This window comes from Sarcophilus harrisii, chromosome 5 (assembly GCF_902635505.1).
Source record: "Sarcophilus harrisii chromosome 5, mSarHar1.11, whole genome shotgun sequence".
In the NCBI taxonomy this organism is placed as follows: domain Eukaryota; kingdom Metazoa; phylum Chordata; class Mammalia; order Dasyuromorphia; family Dasyuridae; genus Sarcophilus; species Sarcophilus harrisii.
In genome coordinates, this window is record NC_045430.1 from 140,500,465 (window position 1) to 140,516,276 (window position 15,812).

General features: G+C 31.4%; 1 protein-coding gene across 4 annotated transcripts in view; it reads left to right on the plus strand.

Moving 5' to 3' along the window:
* CACNA2D1 (calcium voltage-gated channel auxiliary subunit alpha2delta 1) overlaps positions 1-15,812 on the plus strand; it is a 656,564-nt gene that overhangs the window by 612,333 nt on the left and 28,419 nt on the right. For 2 of the 4 annotated variants that reach the window (XM_031938658.1, XM_031938659.1), the window contains exons 22-28: positions 2,184-2,260; positions 3,551-3,571; positions 4,285-4,345; positions 8,504-8,601; positions 14,239-14,326; positions 14,629-14,691; positions 15,696-15,799. In XM_031938658.1, the coding sequence (XP_031794518.1) occupies positions 2,184-2,260; positions 3,551-3,571; positions 4,285-4,345; positions 8,504-8,601; positions 14,239-14,326; positions 14,629-14,691; positions 15,696-15,799 (512 nt within the window). The remainder of the gene's footprint in view (positions 1-2,183; positions 2,261-3,550; positions 3,572-4,284; positions 4,346-8,503; positions 8,602-14,238; positions 14,327-14,628; positions 14,692-15,695; positions 15,800-15,812) is intronic. The other 2 variants (XM_031938660.1, XM_023504736.2) reach the window with 1 other exon arrangement.

Sequence of the window (15,812 nt, forward strand, 5' to 3'; positions counted from 1 at the left end):
CATGGGCCTTCATAATATTGCCTGTAGTTGATGAAATATAAGCTAAATCCACAAGAGTCACATTGTAGCAGCACTATTAGACATAAGGTTATAGTTTTAATTAGTAGCTTCTATAAGCAATATATGGTAATGGCAAGTCAAATTGTCCTAATTTCCCTAGAGAGGAATTGGTGGGAGATTATGAGCAAATAATCAGTAATTCTTCTCTATTCTTTATAAATGGCAAATGAATCATTAAGAGTCATCTTGCTTCCAGACTGATTGCAATGCTTATTTTCATTTTCATTTCTGCTGCTACATATAGGAGAAACTTACATATAAAAATGAAGTAGAGGGAGGATTTCCATTAATGTTTTTTTCCACTGACCTTTTTCCTCAAGGAAGGTTTATAAAATCATTTAGTGATTAAGAACAGTTTAGGAATTAGAGTGAGCATGTACTCATGATAATATCTTGCCCACCTAATTATACTGTAATAAGTAAGTGATTGCCAGGACTCTTAGTTGGAATTTAGAATGCAAATAACTTCAATATTTCTAATCTCTATATTGGCAAACATGGGACTCTATATATAATACTAGAAATTACCCAAAGAAAGAATTAAATTTAAATTTTCAGTTGTTTTCTATGTTTTTACATCTGCAATATGATTATGTGTAGTTAAAATTAGAGATGAGAGATTTGACCAGCATTTGGGATTTTATGAAAGAAGTTTCATATGAGTAAGGCCCTTATCCAAAATCTACAATTTGGCATTATATGACAGAAAAGCAAAATCTATTTAGCTTACTACTATATAAATGGGCAACCAATAAAAATACCCTCAAAACAGTTCACTAATATAGAGTGTGGGGAAAAAATAGCCTACTAAAGACTATCCAGGCATTTGTGGCCTGGACATGTACCTATCTCCAAATTTTAGAGCTAGAAGTCATCTTAGAGGATATTTAGTTCAAACTCTTAATTTTGTAGATCATGAAACAAACTTAAAGAAAGGTAAGTAATTTCTGCTCAAGTGTCACAACTACTTTTACAAAGCCATATTTAAACCCCAGATTCCCTGATTACTACTATAGCATTCTTTCTCATATTTTACATCATTGAGTTGTGTGTTTCTAAATAGGGCTAAGATAATTTATTCACATGGGGAACAAATCGAAGAATTTAAGGGATTTTAAATAGGAAACTTGCAAAGCTCAGGGGAAGAGGGGCATTTGAAAGAAATATCAATATTTCTGCTTGAAATTGGTTATCCACAGAATTTTAGAGGGACCCACGTTTGTTTTCTAACATACAGTTTTTGGTGTTAGAAGTGGTGTTTAGGGAACACATGATCAACAAAAGTTCACCAGTTAGATGCACTAGGAGAATTGCTTCTGCAAGTGTGCAATGAAAATCACATAAAATCCTAATATTTGAAAAAGAATCCCAAAGTACCTTCAATTAACATCTATAAGACAACATTGAACCACTATTAGGGGGTGGGGGGAGAGGAAGTAGCTTTTTGAAATCCCCAGATAGATAATATTTTAGCAAGATAGGATTTTGAGCTACTATTTTATTCTGAGAAAAAATTATGGGGAAAAAATGTTTTTGATCAAATAGCAAGTTAATTTCTATTTTGTATAGGAAAAAAAATCTATGAATGTTAATCTTTGTGATTACAAAAATCAAGATATCTTGAGGCTAAATTCTATAATGATGTAGAATGTACACTCATCCTAGTCTGACTTTTTTGAAACTATAATACTGTAAACAGAAATATCAATTGAAATAAGACTTAAAAAAGAAAAAAAAAAGGCAAGTTTATTCCAATCCTCCTAATGTCCAATTCTCACATTGTATCATATGGTACCAAGAAGGAAAAATTAATTAAATATTATATTTTCTGACTATTATTTTGTAGTTTTTATCTCTGGTTTTGTTGTAAAAGTGCTTGATATCTATAGACTGTAAGTTCCTTGGGGCAGGAATTGGTTCATTTTTGTCTTTGTATCCCCCTCCCTGGTGCCTATCATAATGCCTGGCACATAATAGGTGTTTAATAAATGCTTGTTGAATGAATGTTTAATCTTTCTCCAACAAGGAAGGAGTGGTAGCAGATCTTTGGATTCTCCACTCAGTCCACTGTGTCTCCTTGTTTTGTTTTTCTTTTGTTTATGCTTCTCTTGTTTCTATTGCAGTTTGGCCTTGGTATTACCAACCTACAGTTTTTACTATATAAAAGCCAAAATAGAAGAGACAATAACTCAGGCCAGATGTAAGTACTGTGAAAGAGACTTCAGGGTCTGATCATTATCTCCTAATATCAGATTTTGAAACACATTTAGCTTATAGAATACATATGAAATACATTAAGCTTATACATTTCAGTAGGTGTTATTACCAAATCTATAGCAATGATTCTAACCCATTCCAAACATGCAAGGAACAAGAAATATTCTACATAGATAGAATATGAGCAGGTATTCCAGTTTCACTGGTAACCCTTACTACCCTTCCCCGCCTTGCTATGTGCTTATAGAATCATTGCCTTGCTGTATCCTCTGTTGCTGTCATTTTAAGGGTCTGCTTATGGCATTAAATGTTTCACATGCTAAATATTAACAAACTCTATTTGTAGTAACTTAGTAAAGCTTTTTTTTTTTTTTTTGGTTTGGTTTTGCATTTGGCAATGATAATATTGTGCTTCAAATTTTATATTTTGCTTGAATAGTTAAAATAGTAATGGCCTTAGGCTTTGGTTTGCAGATAAGCTTTGCTTTCATGTCTTCTGAATTATGATATATATGAATATCTCCAATAATTGTTTGTGCAGCTTTCAGAATGAAGTGTTAATTAATAGTACTTATGCCTATGCTATATTCTTATCCATAGTTCTTTTTAAATTTTTGTTTTGATTGTAATTACATTTAGTTAAGTAAAAAATGGCCATCATATCCGCTTAGCCTGTTTCAAGTATCAACACTAACTTAATAGAATGTGTGTTCAGAGAAGGTTTAAAAAAAAAAAAAACTGGTTACAAATTACTTATAACAAACAAGCTCCAATTTCTACCACTTCTCTAGTCAACATCCCATTCTGTCCTGCCTTTCCCTGATCTTGTCCTTTATTACTTGGAAAAACTACATCTCCTATAGCCACTTGATGGGTACTAGATATGATGGTCTTTTAGCAACCAGCAATTTTGCATGAGTTATTTCTTAACTTGATGAAAGTGGGAGTAATTAGTTAAAGTTTAGTCATTAATAAATGCTTCTATAATAGACATATTTCTTAGTGTTGCACTTGCATCTAATAACCTGCAAAAACAGACCCTTGAAATAGCCACAGTACATAGAGGGTACTTTAGTAAAAAGTGACAGTACATTCCAGTCTTCAAAGATGTTTGTCTTTTTTCCAGACTACAGCTGTACATAAATGAACCTTTGATCTATGCACAATATTTTTATTCAAAAAGCTCATTGAATAAAATATTGTTTGTGACCCCCTTTGCTTTACCCTCTTTTTTTTTGTTTCCTGGCTTTCTCTTTCTGATGGATTTTCTCAGCAAAAAAAGTCAAAGTGAAGGGCAAGTATCTTCTTGTTGCTCAATTTCTTTCCATTTAGTGCAGTTGAAATTTCCCAATTATATTTCCATTCCTATTGGATACTTTCCTCTGTGTTCCTCACTTGTTAGATTTTCCCACATGAACACTGCATATTTGATATAACAAAAGGGGGGTGGAATGGACAGGCTTTTGTCTTCCTAAATGATCTATTTTACATTGACATTGTCATTAATTTCCAATCTGTTGGGGTTTTCTGATTCTCTGTTCTGGGTAAATGCCATTGTTAAAGTATGTTATGAAGTCACTGATAATATTAATTTATGAATGAAAGCCTTCTTAAGAAATTAAAGTAATAATTAAATTTTGTGACACCTTAAAAGTACAAATCTAGGATTTTTATAGATTTCACTTCTATGAGAACTTATCTATATATTTCTTTAATGGCAAACCCTTAAGTTTTAGGAATACACTAAAGTATGGATGCTTTCATTATGACTCTTTTAAAAGTATAAGCACTTTTTTCTTATATTTTGAAACTAACTGATCTAATCACTGATGTAGCTAAAATATAAGAAGGTAAGTAGATTAATCTTCCAATATATTACTTTAGTAGATTAATCTTTCATATGTTTCTTTGCTTACTAGGTAATAATTTTAAAGTGTCATGTTCTTAACTATGTACTCTAGCTGAGCTTAGGTTGTTTTTTCTAACATTGAAACTTCATATCTGCAGATTCAGAAACACTGAAACCTGAGCATTTTGAAGAATCTGGATACACTTTTATAGCACCAAGGTGAGTCAATTTCCTAATCGTAAACATAATATAATTAAGTAATATAAAAAATTTATATGTGGAACAAATTTCAATATCATAATATGCTTAAATTTATTTTTTTAATACTTGATTTAGCTATGCTATAAGGGGAAGCTATTTTTCAAAGCATCAAAAAAGATAATGTATTTAAGTAACAAAAAATACTACATAAATTAAAGTTAGTAGAGACCCAAAGAGTCTAATCCTATGAATTCAGAATCATCCTCTTCATTCTACGATCCATTTTACTTTGTATAGTTATATAGCTTGTAGGAAATAGATGCTTCTTATATTACCTGAGTAATGCATATTATGTCCTAAAACATTTCCTTCATTTTTTATGTTTTACAGACACACTGCCCACCACAGTTCATTCCTGTTGTAACATCAGCTACTCTAACAATTTACATACCAGTAGCACCTTAAAGTTTTAAAAAAACACTTTTTACAGGAATGATTCTGGAAAGTAAGCAGCACAAGTATCACAACCTCCACTGAATAGAAAAGCAAACTGTAGCTCAAAACAATTTCATATCTTGTGAATAGCTATAGATCTTCTAAGTTTCTGAAGATGAATTTAAGACCAGAACTTCTAAATCTTAATTTAGCACTTCTGTGGGACTCACTTTTATAGATCATTTTCATGAAGACTAGAAATTTTACCCACTTTAAAGCAGAACTGCATCCCAACTACTCTTTGCACTGATTATTATTAACCTATTTTTCACTCAACAAAATTCCATTTAATCCATTTCTAATTAAAATAATGAATAATAAAAATGAATGATGCTCTAGAAACTCAAATCAGAATTATTCAAATTTCACTTTAAACATAAGATTACTTAATTTTTTTATATGTAAATCTGAATTAGGGTAATTTGAAATACATCTAAGCTCTCATTTTGATAAAATGTGAATTTTGGAAGCAATTAAGACTATATATACAAAAACCTTAGTGCTGATCAATCATTCTACACACTTTTGTCAAAAATAGTACTATACAGTTTAGAACTTAAAAACAATGCAATGCCATTCTGCAATTTCTCCCAATTGCTTCATACAAATTAGCCTTATTTCCTCATTGAACAAATAAAATTCAATAAACCTTGATTGTAATGCTTTCTATGTGTAAATTAATTGCATTATGAATGCAATGATGAAACAAGACAGAACTTTCTGTCAAGAACCTAATAATTCACAGAGCAGCTAGATAGCTCAGTGGATAAAATACCTGCATTCAAATTCGACCTTAGACACTTAAGACTTACTAGTTGTATGACCCAGAGGGAGGGAGGGAGGGAGGAAGAAAAGTAAGGATGAAGGCAGAAGAGAGAGGGAAGGGAAGAGAAGGAGAGGGAGGGAAGAAAGGAAGGAGGGGAGGACCTAACAATTCATAAGGAAATAAAATAACCACAAATATAATGAAGATTAGAATGTAGTAAGTGGAAAAAGAAAGTTCAATAAAGTACTGAGAGATTTTAATACAGAATATTCACTTTCATATGGGAGAATGAGAGAAAGATTTGAGCTGGATATTTAAAGAAAGGAAGGATTACAGAAGAACAAATGGAGGGAGAAATCTTTCTAGGCTTGGGAACAGGGATAGCCAGGCACAAAGAGAAAAACAGACCAAGTTGACAGTACAGTATGGCTAAAACAAAAGTAAAAACTGGAGAGTAAACAAAGCTAAGTTGTATTGGGTGTTTTTATTTGCTTTCTATCTTTTGTTATAACAGATGGATTGTTGAAGTTAAGGAAGGAAAGAGATATATTGATAAAATGAGGGTAATAAAACAATAAAATATTGTAATATTTTTAAAGAAAAAAGTTATGGGGCAGCTATAGTGCAATGGATAAATAGAGCACCAACCTGAAGTCAGGAGGACCTGAGTTCAAATGTGACTTCAGATACTTAACACTTCCTAGCTGTGTGACTCTGGGCAAGTCACTTAATCCCAATTACCTCAAAACAAAAAATTATGTTGCTGCCAAACTGATCAAATTCTAATGTCAGACTATGAAATCTCTCTTTTATTAGGCAGGTAGTAGAACATTACTGAAAGTTTAGGGTAGGAGAGTGAGAAGTGTGGTCAAACCTGTTTTTACAAAGATTAATTGAACTGAAGAGACTGCAGGTAGAGAGAAACCTCAGTATTGGTTAAGAAACTTACAATTATTTAGATTGGATATAATGAGAATTTTAAAGTAGTGTGGCAGCTCTTTTACATGTAGCATGAGAAAGAGGGTGTATTTGAAAGACATTTCAGAGACTGTATATTGGAAATAATTTGCAGATAGCCTAGGTTCAAATTCAAAAAACTATTAATCTGTGCTAGTAATTCTGATTCTCTGGGCCTCCTTTTTCTCATTTGTGGAATGTAGATGTTGGATTAAATGATCTCTTAGGTATACCAATCAGCTTCCAGTTCTATATTGTGATTGAATCCTGAAACTGAAAGGATTTGAGATTAGTTGAATGTAGGTAGTAGGAGAAAAAGAAAAGTTAATGAGAATTTTGAGTTTGGAATTAGAGCAAACAGAAAAAATAGGAGAGTTAATGTAATGAGTATAGATTTGGAGGAGGCTGTTCAGTTTGAATGTATTGATTTTGTGGTGCCAAAGAGAGACATCTATCCAATGACATTCAGTGGGCAATTATAAATGAGTCTATTGAATATATATATAAATGAGTCTATGAATCAGCCTATTATGGCTGGAGATGTAGACTGGCACTCAAGCTGTATCAAATAGTCACAAAAACCATGGAATAAGATGATATTTAAAGATTAGAGCATGATAAAAGATAAGCAAGAACAAAGGCTTAGAGATTCTTGTGTTGAGAGTATCAGAGCATGAAAAAGTGACATTAGAGGGGACAAATAATTAATAATAGACCTATAAATGATTTAATGAAACCAAAAATTAAGAGAATATTAAGGAAGATCAATAAGTATATACACACATACATATATTTAAGGTTTATAAGGCATTTTCATCGTCATTCAACCCTATAAGCTAAGTACTGAATGTTGCCTCACACACATTTTACAGATGAGAAAAATAAAACCTGGACAATTTTTAAGTGGCTCTGGCCATAGTCACACACTCACACTTTTAAACCAGTTAGTTTTTCTAACTCCTGTTTCCCACTATGCCATGTTTTTCTCTGATACTGTCAAAAGATAAGGAAGATGGAAACTGAGGAAGACTACTATAGAAAAAGCATAATTGAGTTGGAAATGGTCTCGATAGAGCAGTGGATACAGAAGACACACTACTGGGGTAAATAAAGAGAAATACAGTTTTAAGTGTAAAATACTATATAATAAATTTGTTGATGGAGGGAAGCAAAAAAATGATGATTACTTCTTCTTCAAACAAAGTCAATGAAAGATATTTTTTGAGAGAGACCTGACCATAATTGTGGTTGGAAAGCAAGAGGCTTGAACTAGAAAAAAAGGGAAAGACTGAAAATAAAAGTTTTTTTTCAAAGATATGAGTAATTAGGATTGATAAAACAGGAAGAATGGTTATTAGCCTGGACAAAGGAAAAAGTCATTGTCTAGGATAAAAGAGATTGAGAAGAAAATTGGTGAATACATAAAGAACCTGGCTGAAAAGGGAATTAGGAGATGAAATGTGATCATTTCAATCCTGTCAGTAAAACACAATTTTAGGTCACCTCCTTAACAATTTCAGTGGAAGCATGCCCTTAAAATATCCTCCAGAAAAAGTGTGCAAATACTGAAGAAAGGAAGGTACTAGATTAATGAACTGAAGAATTCTGAGATAAAACAGAATCCATCACTGAAATGGCTGACAGGATGCAACCAAAACATTGTTGATGGGTATAAAGGATAAGGCACTGAAAAGACTATACAACAGATTTAAGAGGAAAGTGAGCACTAGACAAATTGTTACATTTCAGAATCTAAAATGCATACATGAACTTCTTAGTATCTTCACCCCTACTCAAATATCAAATGTTTAAAGGCAGTAAAGGTGTCATATACCTTCTGAATCTTCAGAGTACCTAGTATAGAGTAGGTTCTCCCAATAAATATTTAATAGAGTACCCATTTGTATCTTTGTTAAATAAACCTAACCCAAGTCTTCTTTGTTACTGTTATTTTTCAGAGAATACTGTAATGACTTAAAACCATCAGAAAACAACACTGAATTTCTCTTAAATTTCAATGAGTTTATTGATCGAAAAACTCCAAACAACCCATCATGTAAGTGTTTGTGCTTTTTTGTAGGAAATACTTGGAGAAAAAATATTTTTTCATTATCCCATTAAATTCTGATATTTATCTTTGATTTATTCATTTCTTTAATGGGCTTGTATAAAGAATGGAGTTTTGTTTATTGTATATTTAATGTGAAATTTGAGAAAAGATATATTTTATGGTAAGTTATGGTAATTTTAATGATTTTAAAAAATGAACTGGATCCAGATTTTTTAAATGAAAATATCAAAACCATTTGAATTATTCTCAAATCTGATATAGTATGGTTTAGGCGTATATTTCAGTATCTAATTTTTTTAGCCTAGCCAAGTGATATTCATAATAAAAGAAAAAGAATACCCCCCTCCAATATGTTAGATTCTAAAATCAGTTTCAATATAGTAGTAGAAAAGAGGACCCAAAAAAAAGATAATATAAAGAATCTTATCTTTTATCTGTATCTAAAAAAAATATGTATCTAAAAACATGTATCTAAAACATGAACATGTATCTAAAAGAATATGCTTCAGCAACTTTGCATTTGAAGGATAATTATTTGCCTTCAAATACTGTTTCAAAGAAAAACAGACTTTAATATCATTATATCTTTTATTTTCAGAGAGGATTAATTAGCCTTTTGAATCATAGGTATACTTTATAACTCAGAAGATATATACATTTTTATTGATTAAAAGAAATTTTAAAGTCTACAATTCTCTTTGAAGAAGTCTCTTTATTATAAATAAACTATTAGAGTAAAGTGCAGCATAAAACAGAGAGGTATATATTAAAAAGGAAAGGTCAAAAAGGCAATAAATATACAGTTGTGGATCTGTGATCTCATTATTCACTGTGGGCATTTTATTTTTGTAGATAACTTGTACCTTTCCAGTGAATAAAAAGAAATATCAGTCCAAATAAGAATATGCTTTTTAATACTGATCTTAGTTCCCTCATCTCTATATTGAGTGTCTGAGTAATACTTTACCTGACCCTTAAGCCTGGCTTATTAAGCACATGTCTAAGAGTACAGAAATATTCCAGGGTTAGCAAATAGCATCCTTTTAATACTGTAAAGAGAGTTTCAATGGGAAAAAAAATAGACTTAGCAAATATAAGTACTCTGTTAAGCCTTGAGAATACAAATGGAAAAGTAAGATAGACTCTCAAAGACCTTGCATTCTAACCAGAAAGAGAACCGATAGGAGAGTTCAGATTCAATACAGATGAAAGCGCCTCTAAAGTGTGGCAACATTGTTTATATATAACAAATATTCTTCTTGAGTTAATCCATATGGCTATGCCAGTTTTTTTTTTTTTAACTATCATTTGTTCCATTATTTACTTCCTGGAAATGTATCAGTAATAGAGAAGCAGCATTCTGTAGTACAGGGGTTTCATATTTATGGCTCAACCATGAAATCCCACCCCAGCCACCTGTAATTTGTAATCTGTGAGCTAAATAACTTAGATGCTGAGAAAAAGGAGACAATGAACAGGATTTGATCTTCAGGCTATAATTTACTAACCCCTACTAATGCATAAAAAGCTCTGCTGTTTTTCATCATTTTAGTTATGGCCACCTGTTTGTGACCCTATCTGGGGTTTTCTTAGTAAAGAAACTGGAGTGGTTTGCCATTTCCTTCTCCAATTCATTTTATAGATGAAGAAATTGAGGCAAATGGGTAAATGACTTGCCTAAGGTTACACAGGTAGAAAATATTTAGGAAAGTAAGCATTCCTAACTTCTTTCATGGCATTCTATCCACCATACTCCTTACGTGTTCTGTTAAAGTGCTCTACTTTATTTCAAATTGAGTCTTGAATACTTTATATGGGATCATGGGCAAGTCATTTTAGTTTTCTAAGGCTTTAGTGATTCTCAATGACTTATTAAGTGATAGATGGGTTGTAACTTGCATTGGTGAAAAGAATTCCCATAATGATTATATTGCCAGTCCTTGATAAATTGATTTATAGTAGGAAAAAACAAAACTTTAATCAAAATTCTGATAACTGAGATTGTTAATGATATCTGGTTTGGTTACTTATAAACCTCACTTAAATAATCATCAAGAATTTATTAAGTGTTCTCTGTGTGCCAGGCACTATTGTTAGGAGGCTAGCTATATAAGTGCGAAAGGGAGATATTTTATGCTCTTAGGTAGCATACATTTTATTATATTTTCATCTTGCTTTCATCAGAGATGTAATTCTAAATGTTAGCTTTAAAAAGTGAGGTGTATAATATCCTTTCTTTAGGAAAAAATTACTATGAAATTAAACACAAGCTGGCAAGTTAGTTTAGTTCAGATAAGTGAAAAACAGTCCTTCCTTTCAGTCTTACTGTCACCTCCTACAAAGTTTTTATACAGACTGTGGCTACTCTTCTTCATTTATTCTAGAAACAGAAAGACAAAAAGAATTCAATTTATAGGTTTTTCAAATTTTATAAAGTCAGCCAGATACCCACAGAAAATAACTTCCACTGTGAAAAGGGCAGGAATATTTAGGAATCTTGAAACAAAATTACAATTAAGTAGATTTAATTGTAACCTGTTAATCTGCTTTCATAAATTCTATGACCAGCATTATATATATATATATATATATATTGTGGAGCTTATCATAGTTCCTAATGACCTCAAAATCACTTAAAACCAAGGTAAGAAAAAGATTCACTATCTCTATTTTTAAAGTTCATCAACAAAGGCAATGAATTGTGAAGAAACTTTTGTTACCCAAGATGATTTATAAATGACAAAACATTGTTTTTAGATAATCTGTATTTTGAAATAATAATACATTAATATTATTAATATAATATTAATATTAATAATAAATAATCTGTATATTGAAAATGTTGATATTTCAATGAACATAAACACTTTAAAGAAAGCAATTACATAGTTTGTTCATAGGAAAACTAGTTCTCACTCATTTGGAATTAATTATATATAATGGACCTTTATCCATATTTAGATTTTATACTTTTAATCTGTCCATCTGTGATAAAAGTATTTTACTTTATACTATTCATTAGCTTAACTCTGTTTAAAATAAGGGGAGAAAAGGAGGCTAGTTTGTTATTAGGAATATCTTAGATAGAGATTTAAAAAATTATCGGGATTAATAAAATAAGTTAAAAATTATGGTCTTAGATCTAAGTTAAGGACCTAAACTCTGAGAGAAGAAGCCTATTTGACAGAGACAGAGAGCTCCAAGTCTCCACATTACAATTACCTATCCCTTCTCTCTGAGATACTGATAATTCAGTAACATAGAACAAAAATCACTTGTAGCCAGCCAGCCATAGATGGAAAGTACAATATTTGCATGTAATTGTTTTAAAAAATAAATTGTGGATTTTCATTAGTGATTTGACAATACTGGTGGTCCTTTATATTTTCTTGTAAATAACCTTACCTTATTGATCAACAAACAAGTAAAGCTATGACTATTTAAATATATATATATATATATATATATATATATATATATATCACTGACAGCAAAAATAGTCAACCAAAAGTAGATGAGTAAGACTTTTTAAAAAATTGCTGTAAAATTTTATTTTGCTATATTAAATCATTTTACAGGAATAACCTTATCAGTGGGTGTAGAATTCTCACACTACTTATTTATTATTAAAGTTAATTTATTGACCTATGAAAATGTCTCCATTATTGCCATATCAGATATTTATGGTTTAGAATGAATGACTTAAAGAATGCCTCAATTCCCAGAACCAGGGTAAAAATTATATTATTTATGTGAAATGTGCTGCACAAGAAAAGTTCCAATAAATAACACAATGCTAAGTCTCTATGTGCGTGGGTGTGAGTTAGCAACTGCAGTGGTCACATTTAATATCATAATGAAAGGAATACTCTAGGCCTGGAGAATAATTAAAGCAAAAAACAAACTTAAATTACTGCTAATTTTATTTACATCATATATTATAATTGATTTTCTAAGTAGAGTCTTTCCTAAATGAAAAGGCTTTCTTGAGGGGCAGGAGAGTTGGCTACTTTTTAATTCTCTGAAGAAAACACAGTGTTAAAGATATCTTTCTGAAAATCAACAAAAATGATTGTTTTAAAGTTTAACTTTTAGTAGTCAGATTGAGATTATTTTTCCACTGGAGAAAGTTAGATAATATTTAAAAAAAAAAAAATCTTGATCTTCCCCTGTAAATAGGGCCTCAGCTTCTTATCTAGAAATAAACATGAACGAATACTCTACTTGTGAATTGAGTTGAATGAAACCTCAACCGGATTGAAAAACTGACCAAATTATTTAGTCAATGGATGTGCACTTGTGACCATTCAGTATTACACTAAATAGCTTTTTATAGGTATTTTATTGTTCTAGACTTACAGTAGGAAAATGTTACATTCATATCCTATCTCAGATACTACTACTAGGGGTGTGACCCCAAGCAAATTACTTCCTCATCTGTAATATGAGGTGATTAGACTCAATATCCATTCTAACTCTAATTCTAAATCTACTGATCCATTGAAAATTTCATAAGTAATATCATTCAGTTTCTGTGGTATAAATCATTTAACTCTGGGAGAATAACTACTTTGTGGCTCACTTATAACTGAAGAAAAGGGATAAGAAAGGAGAAATAGTCAATCATTTTCCCCCTTTCCTTCCTCAATATAGCATTCTGAATATGCTTGTTTGATTTTTGTTATTATTTCTGTTTTTGTTTAAACATATTCTTCATCACCCCAAAACAAATACAAATAAAGAAATCTAAAGTGAACATTAGTATATATGTCAAAAATTCTTACTCCATTTAAAATATAACATTGTAGTGGGAAATGAAAGAAAGAAAAAGGGACAAAAGCATGGTGATTCTCATGGGAAAATGAGCAGTGAAGATTCCTCTTCCCAAGTTCAAATCCAGATTCAGACACTTTCAAATTGTATGATCCTAAGTCACATAACCCTGATTGCCTTGGTTTTCCTCATCTGTAAAATGAACTGGATTTAAAATGGCAAACCTCTCCAGTATCTTTGCTAAGAAAACTCCAAATGGGGTCACAAAGAGTCAGACATGCCTGAAAAACAATTGAACAAAAACAAAGCCATACTTTCTTTAATAAACAAGTGGTAGGTAGATGGCTCATTGAATATGACACTGACCCTCAGACACTTAGCACTTTATAGTGTCTGACCCTGGGCAAATAACTTAAACCCAATTGCCTATCAAAAATCATTAAATAATGGAGAAATTATTGGTTTACATTTATTATGTTTGAATTTGTTTGCATTATACTTAGCTGATTATTTTTAATATTTTACTCTTATACAATGTCTTTGTCAAAGCTTTTTTATAAATAATTCTATTAATGGAACTGCAAATGACAAAATAATTTACATTAAACACTAGTATCATTTACTTTAAAAAAGTGCTTCTTTGTAGATAATACACAATAGTGAAGTAACTCATAAATTAAAAGTAAGTATACTATAAAACAAAAAAATAGCAATGTGTAAATGCAATTTAAAATATTTCGCAGGTATGTTGTATCAATTAATTTTTACAGACGATAATGTGTGATGTTTCATAAGCAACATAATTCAAAGTCAGGTCATCTTAGATGAGTTCTGCATATTCTTTGTTAGGTAATGTGGATATGATCAATAGAGTATTGCTGGATGCTGGTTTTACAAATGAACTTGTCCAAAATCACTGGAGTAAGCAGAAAAACCTGTAAGTATATTTCTTTTTTATATAAAATTTCATTCTTCCCTTCCATGTGACTTTTGCTATGAAATTCTTGGCAGTAAAGTCATATAAATTTTAGGGCTGGACTTCTGGACTGCTGTGTACAGTCCAAGAAAAACAAAAGTAACAACAGGCATTTATTTAACATTTGTGGTTGCTTAAACAGGCCCATTTTCTTTGTTATATAAAGTGGGTACATGTATACATACAATTATGCCAAGCAGAATTATGTTAAATATATAATTCTCTCTCAAATCTCTTTTTTTCCTCTTTGTCCCTTATTGTAGCAAGGGAGTAAAAGCTCGCTTTGTTGTAACCGATGGTGGAATTACCAGAGTATACCCTAAAGAGTAAGTCAGTGTGTTATCTATTATAATGAAATAATAATGAAGGTGCTAAGTATATAAGCAATATTATTGAAAAGACCATCATATTTTAGTAAAGGAATACCTAAAGACTCCTAAAATTGTTGTTTCATATCTTCACATTATCAAATTAACTTCTCTTTCTGAGAACATACAATGCAAGACCTTTCCTAGGAATGTTTGTATTTCCTGAGTAGAATTTATTCTTGAGTAGAAAGAGCCTGAAACTAATTTTACGTGGAGACTGTGCATGTCTAGGTTGTATTAGTGGAATATAACTAGCACACTGTCATTTCATCATTTCAGTCACATCTAACTCTCCATGATCCCACTTGGAGTTTTCCTGGCAAAGATCCTGGAGTAGTTTGTCATTTCCTTCCCCAGCTCATTTTACATATGAGGAAATTAAGGCAACAGGGGAAAGTGACTTACCCAGGGTCACACAACTAAGAATTATCTGAGACAAGATTTGAACTCAGATCTTCTTGACTCCAGGCCAGCTACTCTATTGACTGTACCATGTAGCTGTCCACTATTACAGTCTACTATTACAAATGAGGTAACTAAGGCAAACAGGGTTAAGGGATTTACTCAGTTTGACACAACTAATAATCATCTTGAATTCAGGTCTTCCTGATTATTCCTATTACAGGGGGTTTATTCTTTTCCTATTTGTATAAACAGACTAAAAATTATATGAAGCAAATTAAAATAGTTAAGATAGTCAAGCACAGCAATCCTTGCTATCAGGCAAGGTAAAACCAATGGAACTATGCTTCCATCACTATGACCCCCAAGGAATGGAGTCAATTAAAGATAGATAAATTAGCCAGGATAGAAATAAGGTCAATGCTTCTCTATAGATTAGAATAGAACTGGGACAAGGAGTAGCCCCTATACTTGTAGCCTGGGTAAGAGAGAGAGAGACCAATAAAAAAGAAAAGAAAAAAACAAAACCCAGTTACTAAGGCAGCTTTTTTTCTCTTTAGGGCTGGAGAAGATTGGCAAGAAAATCCAGAAACATATGAAGATAGTTTCTATAAACGGAGTCTGGATAATGACAACTACATATTTACTGCTCCCTACTTTAACAGTATGTAATGGAA